At 45.4% G+C, this 26077-nt stretch overlaps 1 protein-coding gene across 2 annotated transcripts; it reads right to left on the bottom strand.

Annotated features, from left to right (window-relative positions):
- Positions 1 to 4815: 4815 nt before the first annotated feature.
- agt (angiotensinogen) lies at positions 4816 to 24874 on the bottom strand. 2 transcript variants are annotated; one of them, XM_068020193.1, is made up of 5 exons: positions 24781 to 24874; positions 20275 to 21055; positions 9097 to 9355; positions 6427 to 6574; positions 4816 to 5327 (listed from the first exon to the last, which is right to left on the bottom strand). In XM_068020193.1, the coding sequence occupies exons 2-5, from the start codon at positions 21029 to 21031 to the stop codon at positions 5142 to 5144; spliced, it is 1350 nt and encodes a 449-aa protein (XP_067876294.1). In that variant the 5' UTR covers positions 21032 to 21055; positions 24781 to 24874; the 3' UTR covers positions 4816 to 5141. The 2 variants fall into 2 exon arrangements, with proteins under 2 accessions (XP_067876294.1, XP_067876293.1); XM_068020192.1 differs by lacking the exon at positions 24781 to 24874 and adding an exon at positions 24680 to 24774.
- Between the last annotated feature and the right edge of the window lie 1203 nt (positions 24875 to 26077).

The raw sequence follows: 26077 nt of genomic DNA, 5'->3' as shown, positions 1-26077 counted from the left end.
ACTCTACATGATGTACTGTTTCGGACTGTGCCGGGTGCAGTATATTCTACATGATGTACTGTTTCAGACTGTGCTGGATGCAGTATACTCTACATGATGTACTGTTTCAGACTGTGCTGGATGCAGTATACTCCACATGATGTACTGTTTCAGACTGTGCCAGGTGCAGTATACTCTACATGATGTACTGTTTCAGACTGTGCTGGATGCAGTCTACTCTACATGATGTCCTGTTTCAGACTGTGCCGGGTGCAGTATACTCCACATGATGTACTGTTTCAGACTGTGCCGGGTGCAGTATACTCCACATGATGTACTGTTTCAGACTGTGCTGGATGCAGTATACTCTACATGATGTACTGTTTCGGACTGTGCCGGTTGCAGTATACTCCACATGATGTACTGTTTCAGACTGTGCCAGGTGCAGTATACTCTACATGATGTACTGTTTCAGACTGAGCCGGGTGCAGTATACTCTACATGATGTACTGTTTCAGACTGAGCCGGGTGCAGTATACTCCACATGATGTACTGTTTCAGACTGTGCCGGGTGCAGTATACTCTACATGATGTACTGTTTCAGACTGTGCCAGGTGCAGTATACTCTACATGATGTACTGTTTCAGACTGAGCCGGGTGCAGTATACTCTACATGATGTACTGTTTCAGACTGTGCCAGGTGCAGTATACTCTACATGATGTACTGTTTCAGACTGTGCCAGGTGCAGTATACTCTACATGATGTCCTGTTTCGGACTGTGCCGGGTGCAGTATACTCTACATGATGTACTGTTTCATACTGTGCCGGGTGCAGTATACTCTATATGATGTACTGTTTCAGACTGTGCCGCGTGCAGTGAACTCGACATGATGTACTGTTTCAGACTGTGCCGGGTGCAGTATACTCTACATGATGTACTGTTTCAGACTGTGCCGGGTGCAGTATACTCTACATGGTATACTGTTTCAGACTGTGCCGGGTGCAGTATATTCTACATGATGTACTGTTTCAGACTGTGCCGGGTGCAGTATATTCTACATGATGTACTGTTTCAGACTGTGCTGGATGCAGTATACTCTACATGATGTACTGTTTCAGACTGTGCCGGGTGCAGTATACTCTACATGATGTACTGTTTCAGACTGTGCCAGGTGCAGTATACTCTACATGATGTCCTGTTTCAGACTGTGCCGGGTGCAGTATACTCTACATGATATACTGTTTCAGACTGTGCCGGGTGCAGTATACTCTACATGATGTACTGTTTCAGACTGTGCTGGGTGCAGTATACTCTACATGATGTACTGTTTCAGACTGTGCCGGGTGCAGTATACTCTACATGATGTCCTGTTTCAGACTGTGCTGGATGCAGTATACTCTACATGATGTACTGTTTCAGACTGTGCCAGGTGCAGTATACTCTGCATGATGTACTGTTTCAGACTGTGCCGGGTGCAGTATACTCTACATGATGTCCTGTTTCAGACTGTGCTGGATGCAGTATATTCTACATGGTATACTGTTTCAGACTGTGCCGGGTGCAGTATATTCTACATGATGTACTGTTTCAGACTGTGCCGGGTGCAGTATACTCTACATGATGTACTGTTTCAGACTGTGCCGGGAGCAGTATACTCTACATGGTATACTGTTTCAGACTGTGCCGGGTGCAGTATATTCTACATGAAATACTGTTTCAGACTGTGCCGGGTGCAGTATACTCAACATGATGTACTGTTTCAGACTGTGCCGGGTGCAGTATATTCTACATGATGTACTGTTTCAGACTGTGCCGGGTGCAGTATACTCTACATGATGTACTGTTTCAGACTGTGCCGGGTGCAGTATACTCTACATGATGTCCTGTTTCAGACTGTGCCGGGTGCAGTATACTCTACATGATGTACTGTTTCAGACTGTGCCAGGTGCAGTATACTCTACATGATATACTGTTTCAGACTGTGCCAGGTGCAGTATACTCTACATGATGTACTGTTTCAGACTGTGCTGGGTGCAGTATACTCTACATGATGTACTGTTTCAGACTGTGCCGGGTGCAGTATACTCTACATGATGTCCTGTTTCAGACTGTGCTGGATGCAGTATATTCTACATGGTATACTGTTTCAGACTGTGCCGGGTGCAGTATATTCTACATGATGTACTGTTTCAGACTGTGCCGGGTGCAGTATACTCTACATGATGTACTGTTTCAGACTGTGCCGGGTGCAGTATATTCTACATGGTATACTGTTTCAGACTGTGCCGGGTGCAGTATATTCTACATGATGTACTGTTTCAGACTGTGCCGGGTGCAGTATACTCTACATGATGTCCTGTTTCAGACTGTGCTGGATGCAGTATATTCTACATGGTATACTGTTTCAGACTGTGCCGGGTGCAGTATATTCTACATGATGTACTGTTTCAGACTGTGCCGGGTGCAGTATATTCTACATGATGTACTGTTTCAGACTGTGCCGGGTGCAGTATATTCTACATGATGTACTGTTTCAGACTGTGCTGGATGCAGTCTACTCTACATGATGTACTGTTTCAGACTGTGCTGGATGCAGTATATTCTACATGATGTACTGTTTCAGACTGTGCTGGGTGCAGTATACTCTACATGATGTACTGTTTCAGACTGTGCCAGGTGCAGTATACTCTACATGATGTACTGTTTCGGACTGTGCTGGGTGCAGTATACTCTACATGATGTCCTGTTTCAGACTGTGCTGGATGCAGTATATTCTACATGATGTACTGTTTCAGACTGTGCTGGGTGCAGTATACTCTACATGATGTACTGTTTCAGACTGTGCCGGGTGCAGTATACTCTACATGATGTACTGTTTCCGACTGTGCTGGATGCAGTATACTCTACATGATGTACTGTTTCAGACTGTGCCGGGTGCAGTATACTCTACATGATGTACTGTTTCGGACTGTGCCAGGTGCAGTATACTCTTCATGATGTACTGTTTCGGACTGTGCCGGGTGCAGTATATTCTACATGATGTACTGTTTCGGACTGTGCCAGGTGCAGTATACTCTTCATGATGTACTGTTTCAGACTGTGCCGGGTGCAGTATACTCTACATGATATCCTGTTTCAGACTGTGCTGGATGCAGTATACTCTACATGATGTACTGTTTCAGACTGTGCCAGGTGCAGTATACTCTACATGATGTACTGTTTCAGACTGTGCCGGGTGCAGTATACTCTACATGATGTACTGTTTCAGACTGTGCCGGGTGCAGTATACTCTACATGATGTACTGTTTCAGGCTGTGCCAGGTGCAGTATACTCTAAATGATGTACTGTTTCAGACTGTGCTGGATGCAGTATACTCTACATGGTATACTGTTTCAGACTGTGCCGGGTGCAGTATACTCTACATGATGTACTGTTTCAGACTGTGCCGGGTGCAGTATACTCTACATGATGTACTGTTTCAGACTGTGCCAGGTGCAGTATACTCTAAATGATGTACTGTTTCAGACTGTGCCGGGTGCTGTATACTCTACATGATGTACTGTTTCAGACTGTGCCAGGTGCAGTATACTCTAAATGATGTACTGTTTCAGACTGTGCCGGGTGCTGTATACTCTACATGATGTACTGTTTCAGACTGTGCTGGGTGCAGTATACTCTACATGATGTCCTGTTTCAGACTGTGCTGGATGCAGTACACTCTACATAACATACTGTTTCAGACTGTGCTGGATGCAGTATACTCTACATGGTATACTGTTTCAGACTGTTCCGGGTGCAGTCTACTGTACATGGTGTACTGTATCAGATTGCTAGTTGGTATAATGTACTTGGGGTACTGGTTCAAACTCATAGGGAGGAACCTAAGATCAGAGTTGGGTCCTTCGGCCCCTTGAGCATGATCCAGCATTCAATTAGATCATAATTCATTTGTGTCTTAACTCTACTTACCCACCTTGGTTCTCTACCCCATTATACCCTTGCCTAACAAAAAATCTAACACTTGCTGAGTTTTTAAATTTCCAAATGACACCCCCCAGCCCTAACAGCATTCTGTGGGAGAGAGTTCCAGATTTCCACTTCCCTTTCATCACCCCTGAAGAGCTGAGCTGTAATTTTATGTTTATGCACCCCACCTTGTTCTGGACTAATTCTGGGGTACAGCTGAAAAGGGACTATCTCACTGGCGGGGTTACAATTCCATGGATGGATAGAAGCAAAGCACCAATTCAGTCTTCAACTCTGTATGTCCCGGGCTAGTTTTTCCATCAGAAGAGCTGTTTTCATATTTGGTTTGGGGTTGGGAGGGGTCCCTTGAGGCTGCATTAGATCACCCAGCGAGGCACAGCCAACCTCCCAGAGCAGCTAGTACAGAATGTGTGTCAACACCTTTAATGGAGGGAGGGTGTAATTGCGGTCTGACCAGTTTATATGGACAACTCCCGTTATAAATGAGGACCTTCGAAGTTATACTGTACATGATGTACGGGGCGGCGCGGTGGTTAGCACCGCAGCCTCACAGCTCCAGGGACCCGGGTTCGATTCTGGGTACTGCCTGTGCGGAGTTTGCAAGTTCTCCCTGTGTTTGCGTGGGTTTTCGCCGGGTGCTCCGGTTTCCTCCCACATCCAAAGACTTGCAGGTGATAGGTAAATTGGCCATTGTAAATTGCCCCTAGTGTAGAGAGGTGATAGGGAATATGGGATTGCTGTAGGATTAGTATAAATGGGTGGTTGTTGGTCGGCACAGACTCGGTGGGCCGAAGGGCCTGTTTCAGTGCTGTATCTCTAAATAAATAAAGTTGCAAGGAAAGTGCATGTAGACATGATATTTTTAATATATTATCGATGAATAAAATTTTGAAGATCCCTTCTTAACAATATTACTTTCTAAAATGTTCCTGATGGGATGTTTGAGTGTCATTTATTTACATAATGTTATGTTTAGTAGTTTTATCTGTGGGAAATACACTGCAAAAAGAGGCCACTCTTCCCATCCCTTCTGTGCTGCTGCTGCTGTTGTTTCTAGCCCTTCAACAGGAATGTCTACCCCGCTCCCATTTTCTCCAACCCTGCCCTTTTCAAGGAACTTCAACTAAAACTAGGTTTTCTGGTAAGTCTTAAAATATTTTTAATTCTGCCTTTCAGTGAAGTTTTTTTACTTTGCCAAGAAACAGCAGTTCGCCCAATGTCCTATCATAAACTCGGAAAAAGAAAGGTTTGTTTATCCGAATCTCCGTTGTGAAGGTCATGTTACTGAAAGGAACGTCTCCTGCAGGGGTTGGCTCTTCTCCATCTTCTGTCACATCAAAAATAACGCTTTGTACGACCTAAAGAAAAAGATATAAAAGCATTTAACGAAGGAAGGATGCTCCCAGAAACAACTCTTAAAAGATCAACATGCATTGTTATAGAGTCTATAATGAGGTAACAATGCCCCAAGGTGCTTCCCAACATTAGAAAACAACACTTGACACTGAGCAATAGATAACCAAAAGGTTGGTTTCAAAAGGTAGATTTAAAAAAAAAATCTATTAAAGATGGAGATAGCAGCAGAAATGTTTAGGAAGGGAATTACAGAGCTTGGGGCCTAGCCAGCTGAAGGCACAGCCACCAGTGGTGGAGCAATGAAAATCAGGGATGCGCAAGAGGCCAGAATTAGAGAAGCTCAGAGATCTCATCAGATTGTAGGGCTGCAGGAGGTTACAGAGTTTGGGAGGTGTGAGAACATGGAGGGATTTTAACATAAGGTTGAGAATTTTAAACTTGAAGTGTTGCCGGACAGGGAGCCAGTGTATGTCAGCGAGCACAGGGTGATGGGTGAACTGGACTTGGTGTGAGTTAGCAGATGGACATGGGCGTTTTGGAAGGTGGGATGTCAGCCAGTACAGCATTGGAATAGTCAAGTCTGTAGCAATGCTCTCTCTAATTTCTGTCTGCAGTGCGTGGCCAGCTTGTTGCACTGTGCGGTTCCATTAAGATTGATGTGCAGTTGCACATGTGTATTTTCAAGGGAATATTGCTTGGGCGCTGCCTATTTGTTGCCCGTGCGACGTATTCCCGATTGCTGCGTGGCCATGCACCCGCGCAGCTTACAGCGAACATTGGTCTGAAGGTAACAAAGGCATAGATGGATGAGTGTTTTGGCAGCAGACTAGCTAAGGCAGGGCAGAGTTATGGAGGTGGAAGTAGGTTGTCTTGGTAATGGAGAGAATATTGTGTTGCAAATTTATCTCAGGGTGGTATTGAACAACAATGTTGAGAATAGTCTGGTTCAGCCTGAGACAACAGCCAGGGAGGGGGAACTAGCTCACCAGGTTATAGGTCAGGACAAGGTTGTAATTTCAGGGGATAACTTTGTGTTTTAGTCTGTTCTGGGGACATGGGCAAGGCGACAATGGCTGCCCGTTAATCACACTGCTCCCCTACCTGGTCTGGTGCCAGCTGTTGGACGCTGCTTAACCTGGAGAAATTGGCTTGGCTGCCCAGCATGTCTGCCAGCTGCATCCTGCGATAAAGCTCTTTCACGTCGTATGTGCTCTCCCATTTGAACTGCGGCAAGACAAGCCTCACATCCCTGTGGGGTGATTGCAAAAGAAAAGAATATTTCCCCCGGTTACCCAAAAAAAAGAATAGGTTGCAGTGCATTCAAAGAAACCTTTTGGGGATGAAATTGGATATGAGTCAAAATGCAAAACAGGTGGTGTTTCGTTGGTTGCCCATTTTACGCCCCACTTGATATTCAATTCTACCTGACCTCACTAGAACCAGCCATCAAGTCTACTGTAACGTGTTACTCCAACTTTATTGTGCCCCTCCCCAACCCATATCCAATTTCCTCCCCCCTTTGTATTGAAAATATACATCAAGGGATGACTTTGTGTAACTTTTTTACTTAAATGTTACGAGCATTTTGGTAGAAAGAATAAGGAGGCCATATATTCTTTAGAAAATAAGAGTCTAAATGGAGAAAAACAAAGTGATCTTGGGATACAGGTACACAAATCAGGAAAAGTAGCAATACAGGTTAATAAGATAATAAAAAATGCAAATCAAACAATAGGGTGATATTAAACTTCTAAAGAACTTTGGTAAGATCCCAGTTGGAGTACTTTGAACAGTTCTGGTCTCCCTATTAAAAAGCATATAGGAGGCAATGGAGAAGGTACAAGAAATATTTACAAGGTTGATACCAGAACTGGGAGGTTATAACTATAGATAGATTGAACAGGCTGGCACTGTATTGTAGGAACATAGGAATAGAGTAGGCCATTTGGCCCCTCAAGCCTGTTCCACCACCATTCAATGAGATCATTGCTGATCTGTGACCTAACTCCATATACCCACCTTTGCCCCAGATTCTTTAATACCTTTGGCTAACAAAAATCTATCAATCTCAAATTTAAAATTACCAGTCAATCTAGCACCATTTGCAGGAGAGTTCCAAACTTTGACCACCCCTTATGTGTAGAAATGTTTCCTAATTTCACTCCTGAAAGGTTTAGTTTAGAGATACAGCCCTTCGGCCCACCGAGTCTGTGCCGACCATCAACCACCCATTTATACTAATCCTACACTAATCCCATATTCCTACCACATCCCCACCTGTCCTTATATTTCCCTACCACCTACCTATACTAGGGGCAATTTTTATAATGGCCAATTTACCTACCAACCTGCAAGTCTTTTGGCTTGTGGGAGGAAACCGGAGCACCCGGAGAAAACCCACGCAGACACAGGGAGAACTTGCAAACTCCACACAGGCAGTACCGGGTCGCTGGAGCTGTGAGGCTGCAGTGCTAGCCACTGTGCTGCCCTGGCTCTAATTTTTTTAACTATGTCCCTAGTCCTAGACTCCCCAAACCAGTGGAAATAGTTTCTCCCAATCTACCCTATCCCCCTTAATAACCTTGGAAAGACGACCCTAGTTTGTTTAATCACTCCTTGGAGCTTTGAATCCTTCGAGTCCAGTTATCATTTTGGTAAATCTGTGCTGCACCCCCTCCAAGGTCAATATATTCTTTCTAAGATGTGTTACCCAGAACTGCTCACAGTAGTCCAGGTGTGGTCCAACCAGGGCTTTATATAACTGAAGCATGACTTTTACCCCCTTGTATTCTAGTCCTCTGATATAAAGGTCAGAATTCCATTAGCCTTTTTGATTATTTTCTCTACCTGTTCATGACATTTCAATGATCAGTGTACCTGGATCCCCAAGTCTCTCTGAACCTCCATTGTTTCTAGCTTTTCACCATTTAGAAAGTGTCCTGTTCGATCCTTTTTTAGGTCCAAAGTGGGATGACCTCACATTTGCCTACTTTGAAGTGCATTTGCCACAGTTTTGCCCATTCACTTAATCGATTAATAGCTTTTTGTAATGTTATGCTTCCATCTACACGGCTTACAGTGCCACCTATTTTTGTGTCATCGGCAAATTTGGATATGTGACTTTTATCCCATTATCTAAGTCATGAATAAAAACAGTGAATAGTTGAGGCGCCAACACCGATCCTTGTGGGACACCACTAGTAACATCCTGCCATTTCGAGTCCCTGCCCGTTATCAAGACTCTCCGTCTCCTTCCACTCAGCCAATTTCCTAACCAGATTAATATTTGCCTTCAAGTTCATGAGCTTCAAGTTTAGCTAACAGTCTCTTATGAGGAAGTTTATTAAATGCCTCCTGGAAGTTCATATAAATAACATCCATAGACATTCTCAATCGGAGAAGGATGAGGGGTGACCTATTAGAGGTCTTTAAGAGTGTGAAATAGTCTGATAGGGTAGACGTAGAGAAGTTGTATCCACTTGTGGGAAAGACCAAAATGAGAGGCCATGAATCTCAGCCAATCGGATACTTGTTTACCCAGAGAGTGGTTAGAATGTGGAACTCGCTACCACAAGGGGTAGTTGAGGCAAATAGTATAGATGCATTTAAGGGGAAGCTAGATAAACACATGAGGGAAAGGAATAGAAAGATTTGAAATAGATGAGGTGAAGGAGGGTGGGAGGAGGCTTGTGTGGAGCATAAATGGACCAGATGGGCAAACGGCTGTAAATCCAATGTATCTAAATAACAAATAACTAATTCTGTAAGTACCCAGATTGAAGATCTTTCATGATACTGTTAACTGGCAGGGTGCTTTCGATGTTCTGCATCAGGTCAGGTTGGATGGGCTGGATAAGTACCATAGACGTTGTCTCACTCATTGGGATTTTAATCAGTGTGTATTTAGGATCAATCTTGTACTGCACCCAGCCACACCATAACATCATAGGGATCCGGACTTTGCTCCCCCCATCATTGAAGAAATCCTGAAATTCTGTCCCAAAACACTGAGATCTGGTCTTCCATTTTCCTAAGGGGGAAAATAGATAATTTTTACATAGCTTGTGAAAGGCACATAACTTCATCAGCCTAGATTTTCCTGTGGAATTGGTTGCATCTACGATTGAGAGGAATAGTTACAGCCATTATAGAAGTCTTACCATACACCCCAAGCTGACCTCCCAGCCTCAAGGTCATGTAGTTATTGGAAAGACAGAAAGACTTGCATTTCTAAGGCACCTTTCTCAGCTTGAGGTATAAATGTTGTCCGGGTCACCGGGAAAACACAACTGTTCCTTTTGCAAAACGGCAAGGGAATGTTTACATCCATCTGAAGTGGCAGAAGGGACCCCACCTTAATATTGCATCCAAAAGATGTGTCACCATAGGATCCCAGCACTGTGCAATTCATCGCCACAGGATCCCAGCACTGTGCAATTCATCGCCACAGGATCCCAGCACTCGGCAATTCATCGCCACAGGATCCCAGCACTGTGCAATTCATCGCCACAGGATCCCAGTACTGTGCAATTCAACACCATAGGATCCCAGCACTGTGCAATTCATCGCCTCAGGATCCCAACAATGTGCAATTCATTGCCACAGGATCCCAGCACTGTGCAATTCATCGCCTCAGGATCCCAGCACTGTGCAATTCATCGCCTCAGGATCCCAGCACTGTGCAATTCATCGCCTCAGGATCCCAGCACTGTGCAATTCATCGCCACAGGATCCCAGCACTGTGCAATTCATCGCCTCAGGATCCCAGCACTGTGCAATTCATCGCCACACGATCCCAGCACTGTGCAATCCATCGCCACGCGATCCCAGCACTGTGCAATTCATTGCCACAGGATCCCAGCACTGCAATTCATCGCCACAGGATTCCAGTACTGTGCAATTCATCGCCACACGATCCCAGCACTGTGCAATCCATCGCCACGCGATCCCAGCACTGTGCAATTCATTGCCACAGGATCCCAGCACTGCAATTCATCGCCACAGGATTCCAGTACTGTGCAATTCATCGCCACACGATCCCAGCACTGTGCAATCCATCGCCACGCGATCCCAGCACTGTGCAATTCATCGCCACAGGATCCCAGCACTCTGCAATTCATCGCCACACGATCCCAGCACTGTGCAATCCATCGCCACGCGATCCCAGCACTGTGCAATTCATCGCCACAGGATCCCAGCACTCTGCAATTCATCGCCACAGGATCCTAGCACTGTGCAATTCATCACCATAGGATCCCAGCACTGTGCAATTCATCGCCACAGGATCCCAGCACTGTGCAATTCATCGCCACAGGATCCCAGCACTGTGCAATTCAACACCATAGGATCCCAGCACTGTGCAATTCATCGCCACAGGATCCCAGCAGTGTGAAATGCATCGCCACAGGATCCCAGCACAGTATATATCATCACCATAGGGTCCCACCACTGTACAATGCATCACCATAGGATCCCAGCAGTGTGCAATGCATCGCCACAGGATCCCAGCACAGTATATTTCATCACCATAGGATCCCAGCATATTACAATTCCCTAGAACCATAGAAAAGTTACAGCGCAGGAGGAGGCAATTCAGCCCGTTGTGTCTGTGCTGGCCAAAACTAGCCGCCCAATCTAATTTCACCTTGCAGCATCTGGTCCATAGCCTTGCAGGATACAATACTTCAGATGCAGGTCCAGGTACCTTTATAAAGAGTTGAGGGTTTCTGCCTGCACCACCATTCCTGGCAGTGAATTCCAGACACCCACTACCCTCTGGGTGAAAAAGATTTTCCTCATGTCCTCTCTAATCCTTCTACCAATCATCTTAAATTTGTGCCCCCGGTAATTGACCTTTCTGCTCGTGGAAACAGGTCCTTCCTGTCTACTCTATCTAGGCCCCTCATAATTTTATTCATTTCAATTAAGTCACCCCTCAGCCTCCTCTGTTCTAAGGAAAACAACCCGAGCTGATCCAATCTTTCCTCATAGCTGCAATTTTCAATCCCTGGCAACATTCTGGTAAATCTCCTATGTACTCTCTCCAGAGCAATTATGTCCTTCCTGTAATGTGGCGACCATATCTGTACACAATACTCCAGCTGTGGCCAAACCAGCCTTTTATACAGTTCCAGCATCACATCCCTGCTTTTGTATTCTATACCTCGGCCAATAAAGGAAAGCATTCCATATGCCTTCTTCACCACTCCATCTACCAGTCTTGCCAGCTTTAGGGATCTGTGGACATGCACTCCAAGGTCTCTCACTTCTTCTACCCCTCTCTATATACTCCCATTTATTCTGTATTCCCTCACTTTATTTTACCTCACACTTATCTGGATTGCATTCCATTTACATTTCATCACTATAGGATCCCAGCACTGCACAATTCATCACCATCAGATCCCAGCACTGTACATTTCATCACCACAGGATCCCAGCACTGTACATTTCATCACCACAGGATCCCAGCACTGTACAATTCATCACCATCAGATCCCAGCACTGTACATTTCATCACCACAGGATCCCAGCACTGTACATTTCATCACCACAGGATCCCAGCACTGTACATTTCATCACCACAGGATCCCAGCACTGTACAATTCATCACCATCAGATCCCAGCACTGTACATTTAATCACCAGAGGATCCCAGCACTGTACATTTCATCACCATCAGATCCCAGCACTGTACATTTCATAACCACAGGATCCCAGCACTGTACAATTCATCACCATCAGATCCCAGCACTGTACATTTCATCACCAGAGGATCCCAGCACTGTACATTTCATCACCATCAGATCCCAGCACTGTACATTTCATCACCACAGGATCCCAGCACTGTACAATTCATCACCATCAGATCCCAACACTGTACATTTAATCACCAGAGGATCCCAGCACTGTACAATTCATCACCAGAGGATCCCAGCACTGTACAATTCAACACCAGAGGATCCCAGCACTGTACAATTCAACACCACAGGATCCCAGCACTGTACATTTCATCACCACAGGATCCCAGCACTGTACAATTCATCACCACAGGATCCCAGCACTGTACAATTCATCACCACAGGATCCCAGCACTGTACAGTTCATCACCATAGGATCCCAGCACTGTGCAATTCAAAACCACAGGATCCCAGCACTGTACATTTCATCACCACAGGATCCCAGCACTGTGCAATTCAAAACCACAGGATCCCAGCACTGTACAGTTCATCACCAGAGGATCCCAGCACTGTACAATTCATCACCAGAGGATCCCAGCACTGTACAATTCAACACCAGAGGATCCCAGCACTGTACAATTCATCACCATCAGATCCCAACACTGTACATTTAATCACCAGAGGATCCCAGCACTGTACAATTCATCACCAGAGGATCCCAGCACTGTACAATTCAACACCAGAGGATCCCAGCACTGTACAATTCAACACCAGAGGATCCCAGCACTGTACAATTCATCACCACAGGATCCCAGCACTGTACAATTCATCACCACAGGATCCCAGCACTGTACAGTTCATCACCATAGGATCCCAGCACTGTGCAATTCAAAACCACAGGATCCCAGCACTGTACATTTCATCACCACAGGATCCCAGCACTGTACAATCAAACACCAGAGGATCCCAGCACTGTACATTTCATCACCACAGGATCCCAGCACTGTACATTTCATCACCACAGGATCCCAGCACTGTACATTTAATCACCATCAGATCCCAGCACTGTACATTTAATCACCAGAGGATCCCAGCACTGTACAGTTCATCACCATAGGATCCCAGCACTGTACACTTCAACACCAGAGGATCCCAGCACTGTACAGTTCATCACCATAGGATCCCAGCACTGTGCAATTCAACATCACAGGATCCCAGCACTGTACAGTTCATCACCATTATCAGATCCCAGCACTGTACAGTTCATCACCATAGGATCCCAGCACTGTGCAATTCAACATCACAGGATCCCAGCACTGTACAGTTCATCACCATAGGATCCCAGCACTGTGCAATTCAAAACCACAGGATCCCAGCACAGTATATTTCATCACCGCAGGATCCCAGCACATTACATTTAATCACCCTAGCATCCCAGTACTGTACAATTCAACATCACAGGATCCCAGCACTGTACAGTTCATCACCATAGGATCCCAGCACTGTGCAATTCAAAACCACAGGATCCCAGCACTGTACAGTTCATCACCGCAGGATCCCAGCACTGTACAGTTCATCACCACAGGATCCCAGCACTGTACATTTGGCATCGTTGGCTAGGCCAGCATTTATTGCCCATCCCTAATTGCACTTGAGAAGGTGGTGGTGTGATGCCTTCTTGAACTGCTGCAGTCCATGTTGGGTAGGTACACCCACAGTGCTGTTAGGAAGGGAGTTCCAGGATTTTGACCCAGTGACAGTGAAGGAACGGCGATATAGTTCCAAGTCAGGATGGTGTGTGACTTGGAGGGGAACTTGCAGGTGGTGATGTTCCCATGCATCCGTTGCCTTTGTCCTTCTAGGTGGTAGAGGTCGTGGGTTTGGAAGGTGCTGTCTAAGGAGCCTTGGTGAGTTGCTGCAGTGCATCTTGTAGATGGTACACACTACTGCCACTGTGCGTCGATGGTGGAGGGAGTGAATGTTTGAGGATGGGGTGCCAATCAAGTGGGCTGCTTTATCCTGGATGGTGTCGAGTTTCTTGAATGTTGTTGGAGCTGCACTCCAGGCAAGTGGAGAGTATTCCATCACACTCCTGACTTGTGCCTTGTAGATGGTGGACAGGCTTTGGGGAGTCAGGAGGTGAGTTACTTGCTGCAGGATTCCTAGCCTCTGACCCGCTCTTGTAGCCACAGTATTTATATGGCTACTTCAGTTCAGTTTCTGGTCAATGGTAGCCCCTAGGATGTTGATAGTGAGGAATTCAGCGATGGCATGTATTGTCTCACCTCATTCCTCAGTGTTTACTCCACTTTCAAGTGTATGTCGTCTGCAAAATTTCAAATTTTGCTCTATACTCTCAAGTCCAAGTCATTAATGTACGTCAAAAACAGCAGTACTTCTAGTACTGAATACTGTATATATTCCTCCAATCCAAAAACAGCCATTGACCACCACTATCCATTTTCTATCCCTTAACCTATTTTGCATCAACGCTGTTACTGTCCCTTTTCTCCCATGGGGTTCAGTTTTGCCCACGAGCCTAATATGTGGTACTTTATCAAGTTCATACACACATCAACTTTTTTATAATTTGCTCATAGGATGTTAGCATTACTGGTGTTATGATTCCCATGGACATCAACCGACCAGAAGAATCAAATTTAATGACCAACCCCAATAGAAAAGAACAGACGGGATTTCACTTTTATAAATTTACTTTAACAATCAAACCAAAATCAACATAAATTAAATATGAATTAACAGTCTATATAGTTTACCAATTACACATTAATTATCAGATACAACAAAGATAAATCTCATGGATTTACTGGGCAGTCCACTCGGCATGTGGCACCAGATACAGCCATGGAGTCCTTCAGGTCTCTGAACTTTTTCAGGTAACTCTCCAGTTCCCATCTTCCAAGATGCAGCTGCTGATTTTCATCCCACAGCAGTGCCCCTGCATTCCTGAACTCCACAGGTACAGTCTCCAGCAAAACTGCTCACCACTCTGGAACTTCCTTATCTTTGCTCACGACAGCCTTGATGGTGTAGATCTGCCGATATTACCTTAAGCAACCGAAAACTGCTGCAACAACTTGTATTTGCTGGTGGCCAACTCTCAGATTCAGCATTCAGTCTCAACAGTTTGTCTGCCACACTGCCTGGAGCCTGCATGAACTCGGAAATCTTGTAATCTGAGCTTGGATAGCTCTAGTCACATGCTTCTGATCAAGTGACTCTGTGTCTTATCTGGTTCCAACCAGTTCCGACTGCCGAGAACCCTGAAGTTTTTAGTTTCATTTTTAAGTAAGGGTCTGTCTCAAAAAAAAACAAGCTTTGAAACCAGAGGCAGTGCATCTAACAATTCAACAAATCATCTTTTCAGCCTGCACATGCTCCTCCACTGGTGTCATAAACTGCGGGCTCCATCACACCTTTCCACCTTGGGAAAAAGGGAACTTTACGGTAGTAAAGTTTTCTTTACAACAGTTCAGAAATACAGCAAGTTCTTAACATCGTAAACATTTTAACAATTAGTTTAGTGCATACTGTACAGGTAACATTTTCATGTTAACAATTATACATATATCTACAAAATCATAAGGGCTTCACCAATAACACAACCAAGTAAATGTGACAATTAAGAATAGCAAGATTCAAGCATCGTAAAATCACAAGTGGGTTGTAGTCTGTATAGACTAGTACTTCCCCCTCACTGTTGGTTACATATCCTTGAAACTGTTGTAGATCCAGTACAAGACTTAAAGCTTCTTTCTCGATGGTCAAATACTTTCTTTGTTGTTTATTGAGCTTCCTAGAGAAGTAGCTAATGGGCCGTCCCATTCCAGCATCATCATCTTAGAGCAGCACTGCTCCTACCCCAAGACACTGCCATCGATAGCCATCTTGAATAGCTTATTAAAATCTGGGGCTGCAAGATCTGGTTCCTTTATCAACATATCCTTTAACTTCTCAAATGCCTTTTGGCATGACTCTGACCATTCGACCGTCATGCTTTTCTTTTAACATATTCGTCAATGGGACGATTACTGTGCTGAAATTAGGGACAAATTTACATACCCAGAAATTGTAACACTTATTTCTTTGTCTTGGGTACAGGAAAGTCTATTATCACCTGACCTTTGGCCTCTCAGGTAACACTTGATCTTGGCCCACGATATGTCCTAAATAAGCGACCTTGGCCTTGGCAAATGTGCTCTTTGCCAGGTTTATGACGAGGTTAGCTTTGGCCACTCTATCAAATAGAGCTTTCAAATGTCAGACATGATCACTCCAAGTGTCACTGTACACTAAATGGTCATTGATGTACTCAACACAATTCCTCAATTCGGCAATCACTTGATTGGTTAATCTTTGAAATGTAGCCGATGTATTTTTCATACCAAATGGCATGACTTTATATTGGAACAAACCATCTGCTGTCACAAAAACAGATATTTCTTTGGCTGTGGTTGGTAGGGCCCTCAACCGTGTCCGGTCCGTTTCCCGCACCTCTACCCTCACCCTTTCCCCTCCCTCCCAGAACCGCGACAGGGTTCCCCTTGTCCTCACTTTCCACCCCACCAGCCTCCATATTCAAAGGATCATCCTCCACAATTTCCACAACCACCAGCGTGATGCCACTACCAAACACATCTCCCCCTCCCTTCCCCTGTCAGCATTCCGAAGGGATCGTTCCCTCCACGACACCCTGGTCCACTCCTCCATTACCCCCACCACCTCGTCCCCTTCTCATGGCACCTTCCCCTGCAATCGCAGGAGGTGTAATATCTGCCCATTTACCTCCTCTCTCCTCACTATCCCAGGCCCCAAACACTCCTTTCAGGTGAAGCAGCGATTTACTTGTACTTCTTTCAGTTTAGTATACTGTATTCGCTGCTCACAATGTGGTCTCCTCTACATTGGGGAGACCAAATGCAGACTGGGTGACCGCTTTGCGGAACATCTCCGCTCAGTCCGCAAGCAGGACCCTGAGCTTCCAGTTGCTTGCCATTTCAACACTCCCTCATGCTCACATCTCTGTCCTGGGCTTGCTGCAGTGTTCCAGTGAACATCAACGCAAGCTCGAGGAACATTTACTGATTAGGCACACTACAGCCTGCCAGACTGAACACTGAGTTCAATAATTTCAGAGCATGACAGGCCCCCCATTTTACTTTTATTTTTAGTTATATTTTCTTTTTCTTTTTTTAATATTTGTTTGTGTTTATTTTATTTTATTTTATCTTAGTTTGTTCAGTTTGTGTACCCACTGTTTTTTTTCATGTTTGTGCTTGTGGCTGTTCAGTTTTCAGTCCATTAACACCCTATCTGTACTAATGCTTTGTCTTTCAACACACCATTAACATATTGTTTGCCTTTGCTCCATGACCTTCTGGTCGGTTATTCTGTGACCTTGTCCTACCTACACCTTCTCCTTTGTTATCTCTTGCCCCACCCCGCTTTACTTGCTTAAAACCTTTGACATTTCTAATATCTGCTAGTTCTGAAGAAGGGTCACTGACCTGAAATGTTAACTCTGCTTCTCTCTCCACAGATGCTGCCAGACCTACTGAGTATTTCCTGCATTTCTTGTTTTTATTTCAGATTTCCAGCATCCGCAGTATTTTACTTTTATTTCTTTTTCTTTGTTGGTCAAGGGAACTTGGCAAATCAATCTTGATAACAAAGGCCAAGTTCTCCACTCTTTCAATACAATCCTCAATCCTTGGGATCAGATAGGAGTCCATCTTAGTTACAGCATTAACCTTTTTGTAATCAATACAGAATCTTTTAGAACCATCTGCATTTGGTACCAGAACAACAGGAGAACTCCAACTATTTTGGTTGGGTTCAATTATATCATTACTTAACATGTATTGAAACTCCTCCCTGACTTTAGCCAATTTACTGGGATTGAGTCTGCAGCGATTTTGTTTAATTGGTTTAGCTTCCCCTACATCAACCTCATGAATAACCAAGAAGTGCACCCTGGCTTATCTACAAATACAGGCTTATACTCCCTCAATCGGTTGATTATGTCTTTCCTCTGTTGCTCGGGTAGATGGTGCAGCATCCCATCCAGTCTCTCCAACACCTGTGTTCGCCAGCTTCACTGCAGGAGAATCAGTCTGGGAGCTCTCAGTCTCAGACTCAGCATCTGGTTCATCACGTACACCTACTATACTCTATACCACCTGTGCTACACCTACTGGCTGACTATGCTCACGGTCATAGTATCTCTTCAGCATATTCAGATGACTAGACCCTTTCATCTGTCTGCGGTACTAGCTACATAGTTCACCTCACTGAGTTTCCTTTTGATACAGCATGGTCCACTAATCCTAGCTTTCAATGATTCACCAGGCAAAGGCAACAAAACTAGTACCATATCCTCGGGTTGAAAACTACGTGCCTTAGCTGTTCTATATGATTGTGCTTTCATCACCTGCTGAGAAGCCTTGAGATGTTCTCTGGTCATTGCACAAGTGTTTGAGAGCCTTTCTCGGAACTCTGACACATAACCTAGGAGAATAGTTTCTTCCTCCTGTGCCACAAATCTAAGCAAGTGTCGCTTGATGGCACTGTCGATGACACCTTCCATCACTTTACTGATGATAGAGGGTAGACTGATGGGGCGCTAATTGGCCGGGTTGGATTTGTCCTTTTTGTGGACAGGACATACCTGGGCAATTTTCCATCTTGCTGGGTAGATGCCAGTGTTGTACCTGTACTGAAACATCTTGGCTCGGGACATGGCAAATTCTGGAGCACAGGTCTTCAGTACTATTGCCAGAATATTGTCACGGTCAATAGCCTTTGTTGTATCCAGGGCCTTCAGCCGTTTCTTGATACAATGTGGAGTGAATTGAATTGACTGAAGGCTGGCATCTGTGATGCTGGGGACTTCAGGAGGAGGCTGAAATGACTTATCCACTTTAAGCACTGCCACCCTTTCTAACACATCCTCTTTATCTACTTATTATCTCATCCAATATCCCGGCAACCTCCCCATTAACCATAACTTTGGCAAAGTCCTCTTCCTTGGTAAACACAGATGCAAAGTACTCATTTCATACATCTGCCAAGTCTTCAGGCTCCACCTGAAGATCTCAGATCTCTATTTCAATCCCTAATCGGTCCTGAAATGCTTCCTGACATTACCCCGAACCACCTAGCTCTAATTTTAAGGCTATGCCCCCATGTTCTAGACTTTCCCACCAAAGGAAATAGTTGCTTTCAATCAACACTGTTAAATCCTTTAATCATCTTATTACTATAAACATGAGTCTTCGCTGGTGGGGCTGAGTTTCTTGGTGCCAAACTGCAGCAGATTACATTCACTGCAGTTTGAACTTCCGTGATCTTTTGCACTAGTTTAAAAAATAATCACACTGGGTACTGGCCCTACCACGAAACTGGCCACCCCCCCCCCCCCCAGTTTGAATTAATCACCATGACGAGTGTACACTAATTGCACCTATTTGCATACCTTCCAGAAGGATCTTAAAATTAAGCTTTTTTGGGTGTAAAGACATTGTTTTAAAGGTTTTAATTTTCTTGCTTAATTTACTAAGAAACCAACTACTGTGAACCACTGTTCTGGTTCTGTATAGTTATAAAAGTCAATTTCAGCTATTTAATATTGGGTTACTTACAGGCGTTGGACTAGACACTGATTAAAAATGCTTTTTTCGTGATAAACCCATTTTCAGCTGCAATACTAAAACTACCTGGTTACCGCTCTTAAATACAATCAAGGAATCATTTCTGGGGCAATTTTTTTTTTACAAAGTACATTCTAAAGCACTGCCTGATTTTATTGGCTCATGGCAGATTTTACGTTCGGCAATATGGAAATGAGTTTGAACATAAACTTGACAAAAAGAAAAACTTCCCAACACTAGGTCACTTCTGAGCGTAATTTGCGACTGGACCCCCAGTTCCGCCCAAAGCAGAAACTCTTAGCCCTCAATGAGATCACCCCTCCATCTCTATACTCCAGGAAATATAAGCTGAGGCGGTGCCACCTGTCCTCATAAGTTAACCCTTTTAGCCCCAGTATCATTCTGGTGAATCTCACAACACAACTAAAAAACAATCACAGATTGAAATCAACCCACCTAACCAGGCCTGAGGTGAGGCAGAGCTTCCTCAGGTTTTCCCCCATAGATCACCGTTTGTTGGGAATACAGGAATGTTTTCAGACATGCCATTTCACTCCTTTGATCTTTTAAAGGCTTCTTCTCATCTACCACGGTCCTTACCTTTAAAGTGAATGTAACTGGCCAACACCAGGTTAGTGCTGGGGCTCAGGCCTGTCACCAGGTTGCTGACCCTGCCAGCGCTCGCATTGTGGATCAGGCCGTTAATTGTCTCTTCGGCCGTGTGGGGCTGGCTGACATTGGTGGCTCTCAGCTGCACCTCGGGGTAGAAACACCGGAGCCCCTGGATGAAGGTTTGGCGGAGCTGCAGACCCTTCCGGAAAACCAACCAGGTGGCGGTGGACAGGGAGCCGCCCTGCCGAGTGAGGATATCCCGGTTGAGCAGCCTGATGTGCCGGTGCGTGTTCCAGGAGCGCCGGCCAAGCCCGCATCCATCTTCCAAGAGGACCAGGTGGTGGCAGAAGCTGTGGGTGGTGGCGCCCCCTGCCCCCAGGGACAGAGCAGCCAGGCTCCCGTACAGGTGGAAGGGGGAGAGTAGCGTGATCCCCGAACCCTCCAGCGGGCTCAGCTTGGTGAACCAGATGGCAGCAAGAGCTGTCTGGATACTGGATAAAGCAAGCTGCTTTCTGGAGCTGGGCTTCCATTCCTCCTCTCCCTGCCTGCTCCCCCCACATCCATTGACAAGGCTCAGATCATCAACTCCACTCAGTTCAGCAAGAAAACTATCCTCTTGGTTCATTTCCTTCTGGGAACCGGTTTGGTTGTAGGCGACTAGCTTGAGAGGGTGAATGTAGGGCCGGTTTGTTGCCGCCAGTTCCAGGAGTGTTGCCAACCAGAGCAGGGGGAAAATCCACTTCATGATTAGTCACTTCTCAACCCAGCGCTGGAATCAGAGAGGGAGAATAGCCATCAGTTAACAGACAGCTCACTACCTTGCAACAACTTGTGTTTATATCACTCCTTTAATAAGTGAAATATCCCAAGGCATTTCACAACAGCTACCAAACAAAATTTGACACTGAGCCACATAAGGAGATATTGGGAAAGGTGACCAAAACCTTAAGGTAGGTTTTAAGGACTGCCTTAAAAGAGGAGAGAGATGGAGAGACAGAGAGTTTAGGGGGGATCTTCCAGAGCTTAGGGGCCTAGGCAGTTGAAGGCACGGCCACAAATGGCAGAGTGAAGAAAATTGGGGATGGACATGGGGCCAGATTTGGAGGAAAGTAGAGTTCACAGAGGGTTGTAGGGCTGGAGGAGATTAGAGAGATAGGGAGGGGGTGAGGTCATGGTGGGATTTCAACAGGAAGTTGAGTATTGTAAATTCAAGGTGTACACATGTACACAGCCTTCAGTCTCTATGTACACAGTCTTCAATCCCCATGTACACAGTCCTCAGTTCCCATGTACACAGTCTTCAATCCCCATGTACACAGTCCTCAATTCCCAAATAAACAGCCCTCAATACCCATGTACACAGTCCTCAATCCACATGTACACAGTCCTCAGTTCCCATGTACACAGTCTTCAATCCCCATGTACACAGTCCTCAATTCCCAAATAAACAGCCCTCAATACCCATGTACACAGTCCTCAATCCACATGTACACAGTCCTCAGTTCCCATGTACACAGTCTTCAATCCCCATGTACACAGTCCTCAATTCCCAAATAAACAGCCCTCAATACCCATGTACACAGTCCTCAATCCACATGTACACAGTCCTCAGTTCCCATGTACACAGTCTTCAATCCCCATGTACACAGTCCTCAATTCCCAAATAAACAGCCCTCAATACCCATGTACACATTCCTCAATCCCCATGTACACAGTCCTCAATCCCCATGTACACAGTCCTCAATCCCCATGTACACAGTCCTCAGTTCCCATGTACACAGTCCTCAGTTCCCATGTACACAGCCCTCGATACCCATGTGCACAGTCCTCAATCCCCATGTACACAGTCCTCAATACCCATGTACACAGTCCTCAATCCCATGTACACAGTCCTCAATCCCATGTACACAGTCCTCAATCTCCATGTACACAGCCCTCAGTCCTCAATCCCCATGTACACAATCCTCAATACCCATGTACACAGTCCTCAATCCCCATGTACACAGTCCTCAGTCCCCATGTACACAGCCCTCAGTCCCCATGTACACAGTCCTCAGTCCCCATGTACACAGCCCTCAGTCCCCATGTACACAGTCCTCAATTCCCATGTACACAGCCCTCAATACCCATGTACACAGTCCTCAATCCCATGTACACAGTCCTCAGTTCCCATGTACACAGCCCTCGATACCCATGTACACAGTCCTCAATCCCCATGTACACAGTCCTCAATACCCATGTACACAGTCCTCAATCCCATGTACACAGTCCTCAATCTCAATGTACACAGCCCTCAGTCCTCAATCCCCATGTACACAATCCTCAATACCCATGTACACAGTCCTCAATCCCCAAATACACAGTCCTCAGTCCCCATGTACACAGCCCTCAGTCCCCATGTACACAGTCCTCAGTCCCCATGTAGACAGTCCTCAATTCCCATGTACACAGCCCTCAATACCCATGTACACAGTCGTCAATCCCATGTACACAGTCCTCAGTTCCCATGTACACAGCCCTCAATACCCATGTACACAGTCGTCAATCCCATGTACACAGTCCTCAGTTCCCATGTACACAATCCTCAATACCCATGTACACAGTCCTCAATCCCATGTACACAATCCTCAATCCCCATGTACACAGTCCTCAGTCCCCATGTACACAGCCCTCAGTCCCCATGTACACAGCCCTCAGTACCCATGTACACAGTCCTCAGTCCCCATGTACACAGTCCTTAATTCCCATGTACACAGCTCTCAGTCCTCATGTACACAGTCGTCAATCCCCATGTATACAGCCCTCAGTCCCCATGTACACAGCCCTCAGTCCCCATGTACACAGTCCTCAGTCCCCATATACACAGTCCTCAATACCCATGTACACAGTCCTCAATCCCCATGTACACAGCCCTCAGTCCTCATGTACACAGCCCTCAGTCCCCATGTGCACAGCCCTCAGTCCCTATGTACACAGCCCTCAGTCCCCATGTACACAGTCCTCAATACCCATGTACACAGCCCTCAGTCCCCATGTACACAGTCCTCAGTCCCCATGTGCACAGCCCTCAGTCCCCATGTACACAGCCCTCAGTCCCCATGTACACAGTCCTCAATACCCATGTACACAGCCCTCAGTCCCCATGTACACAGTCCTCAGTCCCCATATACACAGTCCTCAATACCCATGTACACAGTCCTCAATCCCCATGTACACAGCCCTCAGTCCTCATGTACACAGCCCTCAGTCCCCATGTGCACAGCCCTCAGTTCCCATGTACACTGCCCTCAGTTCCCATGTACACTGCCCTCAGTCCCCATGTACACAGTCCTCAATACCCATGTACACAGCTCTCAGTCCCCATTTACACAGTCCTCAATCTGCATGTAAACACAAAGCCAGCATTTACTTTCAGTACATAATGACCCCACGACCACTCCAGCTACAAATAACTTTGGAAACTCGAGAAGGCTTATCTGGGAAAGATATCATACAATCATAGAATAATACAGCACAGAAAGAGACCATTCAGCCCATCGTGCCTGTGCCCACCCATTGTAAAAGCTATTCAATTCATCCCACTTGCCTGGTCTTTTCCATTAATCCTGCAAATCCTATCCCTCCAAGTATTTATCCAGTTCCCTTTTAGAAGTTACTATTGAATCTGCTTCCACCATCCTTCAACAACAACTCACTGTGCAAAATAATGTTTTCTCATGTTGTCTATGGTTGTTTTGCCAATCACCTTAAACCCATGTCCTTTGGTTACTGACCCTCCTGCTGCTGGAAACAGTTTATCCTGATTTACTCTGTCAAAACCATTCATGATTTTGAAATATCCTTTTCACATCAGACATTGTTGTTTTTATATCTTTATACTTGAAGATTGGGGAGTGAAGTAGTGGAAGGATGCACAGGCAGATTAACAGTCTGAGAGGCCACAATGTAAATGCTCCTTGCATGGCTGTAACCACCTTTATCCCAGCTGATGGGGGGGGGGGGGAGGTGGAGGGGGGGTTAGTTCTATACAGCAGGAGCGTTTTCTGGGCTCCCACAACCCTGACAATGAGGGGAGTGGGGTACACCACCTGTACCCACCAGATGCAAGTATCCTGCTGGATGTCAACCTAGAATTCAGAGGCAGAGCCCTGGTCTGCACTCACTGGGACTGTCCAGAGTGGCGATCAAACTCTCCACCTTCTAACTCAGTGAGGTAGGAATGCTATCGCTGAGCCAGAGGCTCACTCCTTTTGTGCTGGATAGACTAGAATTTGTAGCAATCAAAATTAACCAGTGTCTGGATTAGCCTCTCCCACAACAGGTTGAACAAGTCCACGGCTCCATTTACTGATTAAAAATGAGCTGAAAAAAAAATCTCACTTAATAAACTCACTGGAATTTAGTGGGTCTCTTCTCACAACAGATCCACCCTCTGACTTCAGAAGGACTGCACCTGTAGACTCAGATTAGTTTTGAGTTTAGAGATTCACTTACCTATTCTGAAATATTGCCCTTTGATTTGACTATTCCAGGCACATCTCTAATAAAATGTTTTTTTTTTCCTTGCTCAGTTAATCATTAACTTGTCAGCGAGTTAACCAAACCGTTTGCTAACGTTCAAATTCCCAATTGGTCACAAAATGCCATGACAGTTTTTTGAGGGTCATCTTGTTAACCTTGGTGCTCCTGAAATGATAAGAGTTCTTCCTTTCCTGTAAGGAGAGAGAAAGACTTGCATTTATATAGCGCCTTTCACGACCGCAGGACATCCCAAAGTGCTTTACAGGGAATGAAGCACTTTTCGAAGAGTAGTCCCTGTTGTAGTGTAGGAAACGCAGCATTCAATTTGTGCACAGCAAGATCCCACAAACAGCAATGTGATAAATGACCAGATAATCTCTAGTTTTGTAATGTTGATCGAGGGATAAATATTGGCCTGGACACTGTGTATAACTCCCCTGCTCTTCTTCGAAATGGTGGGCATGGGATCTTTTGCGTCCACATGAGAGGTCAGGTGGGCCTCAGTTATCATCACATTGGACAAACTGAAGGTAAAACACACACAGAACTGTGACCAGAACCTCATTGGGGATACGAGGAAAATGGATAAAAAGGTGAGTCTGGATAAAGGTGTTTGCCACTTGCCAGGATTGGGGATTGAATTGTGTACCTTCTGACTCAGAGGCAAGGATGCTACCACAGAACCAAAGGTGGTATTACATGCTTTTTTAAAAATGACTTTAATATTAGTCAGTGAAATATCATTGACATGTTCCTACTATAATTAAAGTGGTGGATGTCTCCCCCTGCTGGTCACTAGAAGTGGGGTCAGGTCTGCAAACATAGTTCAGACCTTTTTATCTCTGAATCAGCCAGCCAGTCACAATCCGAGTCGGATTCTGCCTCACTTGGGGATGCGAAATTTAAATGAGGCCATGAAACATTTTCTTGTCAGGTGGTTTTAAAAATTGGAAGCAGTACTGAGAGAGTGCTGCATTGTCGGAGGTGCCTTCTCAGGCAGACGTAAAAAGATCCCAAGGCAATATTTCAAAGAGGAGCAGGGGAGTTTTCCCAAGTGTCCTGGCCAATATTTATCCCTCAGCTAACATCACTAAAACAGCTGAACTGCTCACGTATCACACTGCTGATTGTGGGATCTTGCTGTGCGCAAATTGGCTGCTGCGTTTCCTACATTCTCGTGAAAGCAGCACTGCAGCAGATGTTAGAGACTCTTTGGCTGTAATGACAAGTGAGGTGATAATTATGTCCTCCCAAAGGTTTTGTTATGCGC

Source organism: Heterodontus francisci, chromosome 3, assembly GCF_036365525.1.
Source record: "Heterodontus francisci isolate sHetFra1 chromosome 3, sHetFra1.hap1, whole genome shotgun sequence".
NCBI lineage: Eukaryota > Metazoa > Chordata > Chondrichthyes > Heterodontiformes > Heterodontidae > Heterodontus > Heterodontus francisci.
The sequence above is the reverse complement of the archived record's forward strand: the minus strand, read 5'-3'. Positions and strand labels throughout refer to the sequence as shown.

Excerpts from the sequence above, each read along its gene's own strand:
- agt (XM_068020193.1), bottom strand. The coding sequence starts at position 21,031 with ATGAAGTGGATTTTCCCCCTGCTCTGGTTGGCAACACTCCTGGAACTG. Across the intron at positions 9,356-20,274 it reads CAGTTACATTCACTTTAAAG|GAAAATGGAAGACCAGATCT; the intron begins GTAAGGACCGTG and ends TTTCCCCCTTAG. Across the intron at positions 6,575-9,096 it reads ATGAAAGATCTTCAATCTGG|GGATGTGAGGCTTGTCTTGC; the intron begins GTACTTACAGAA and ends ATCACCCCACAG.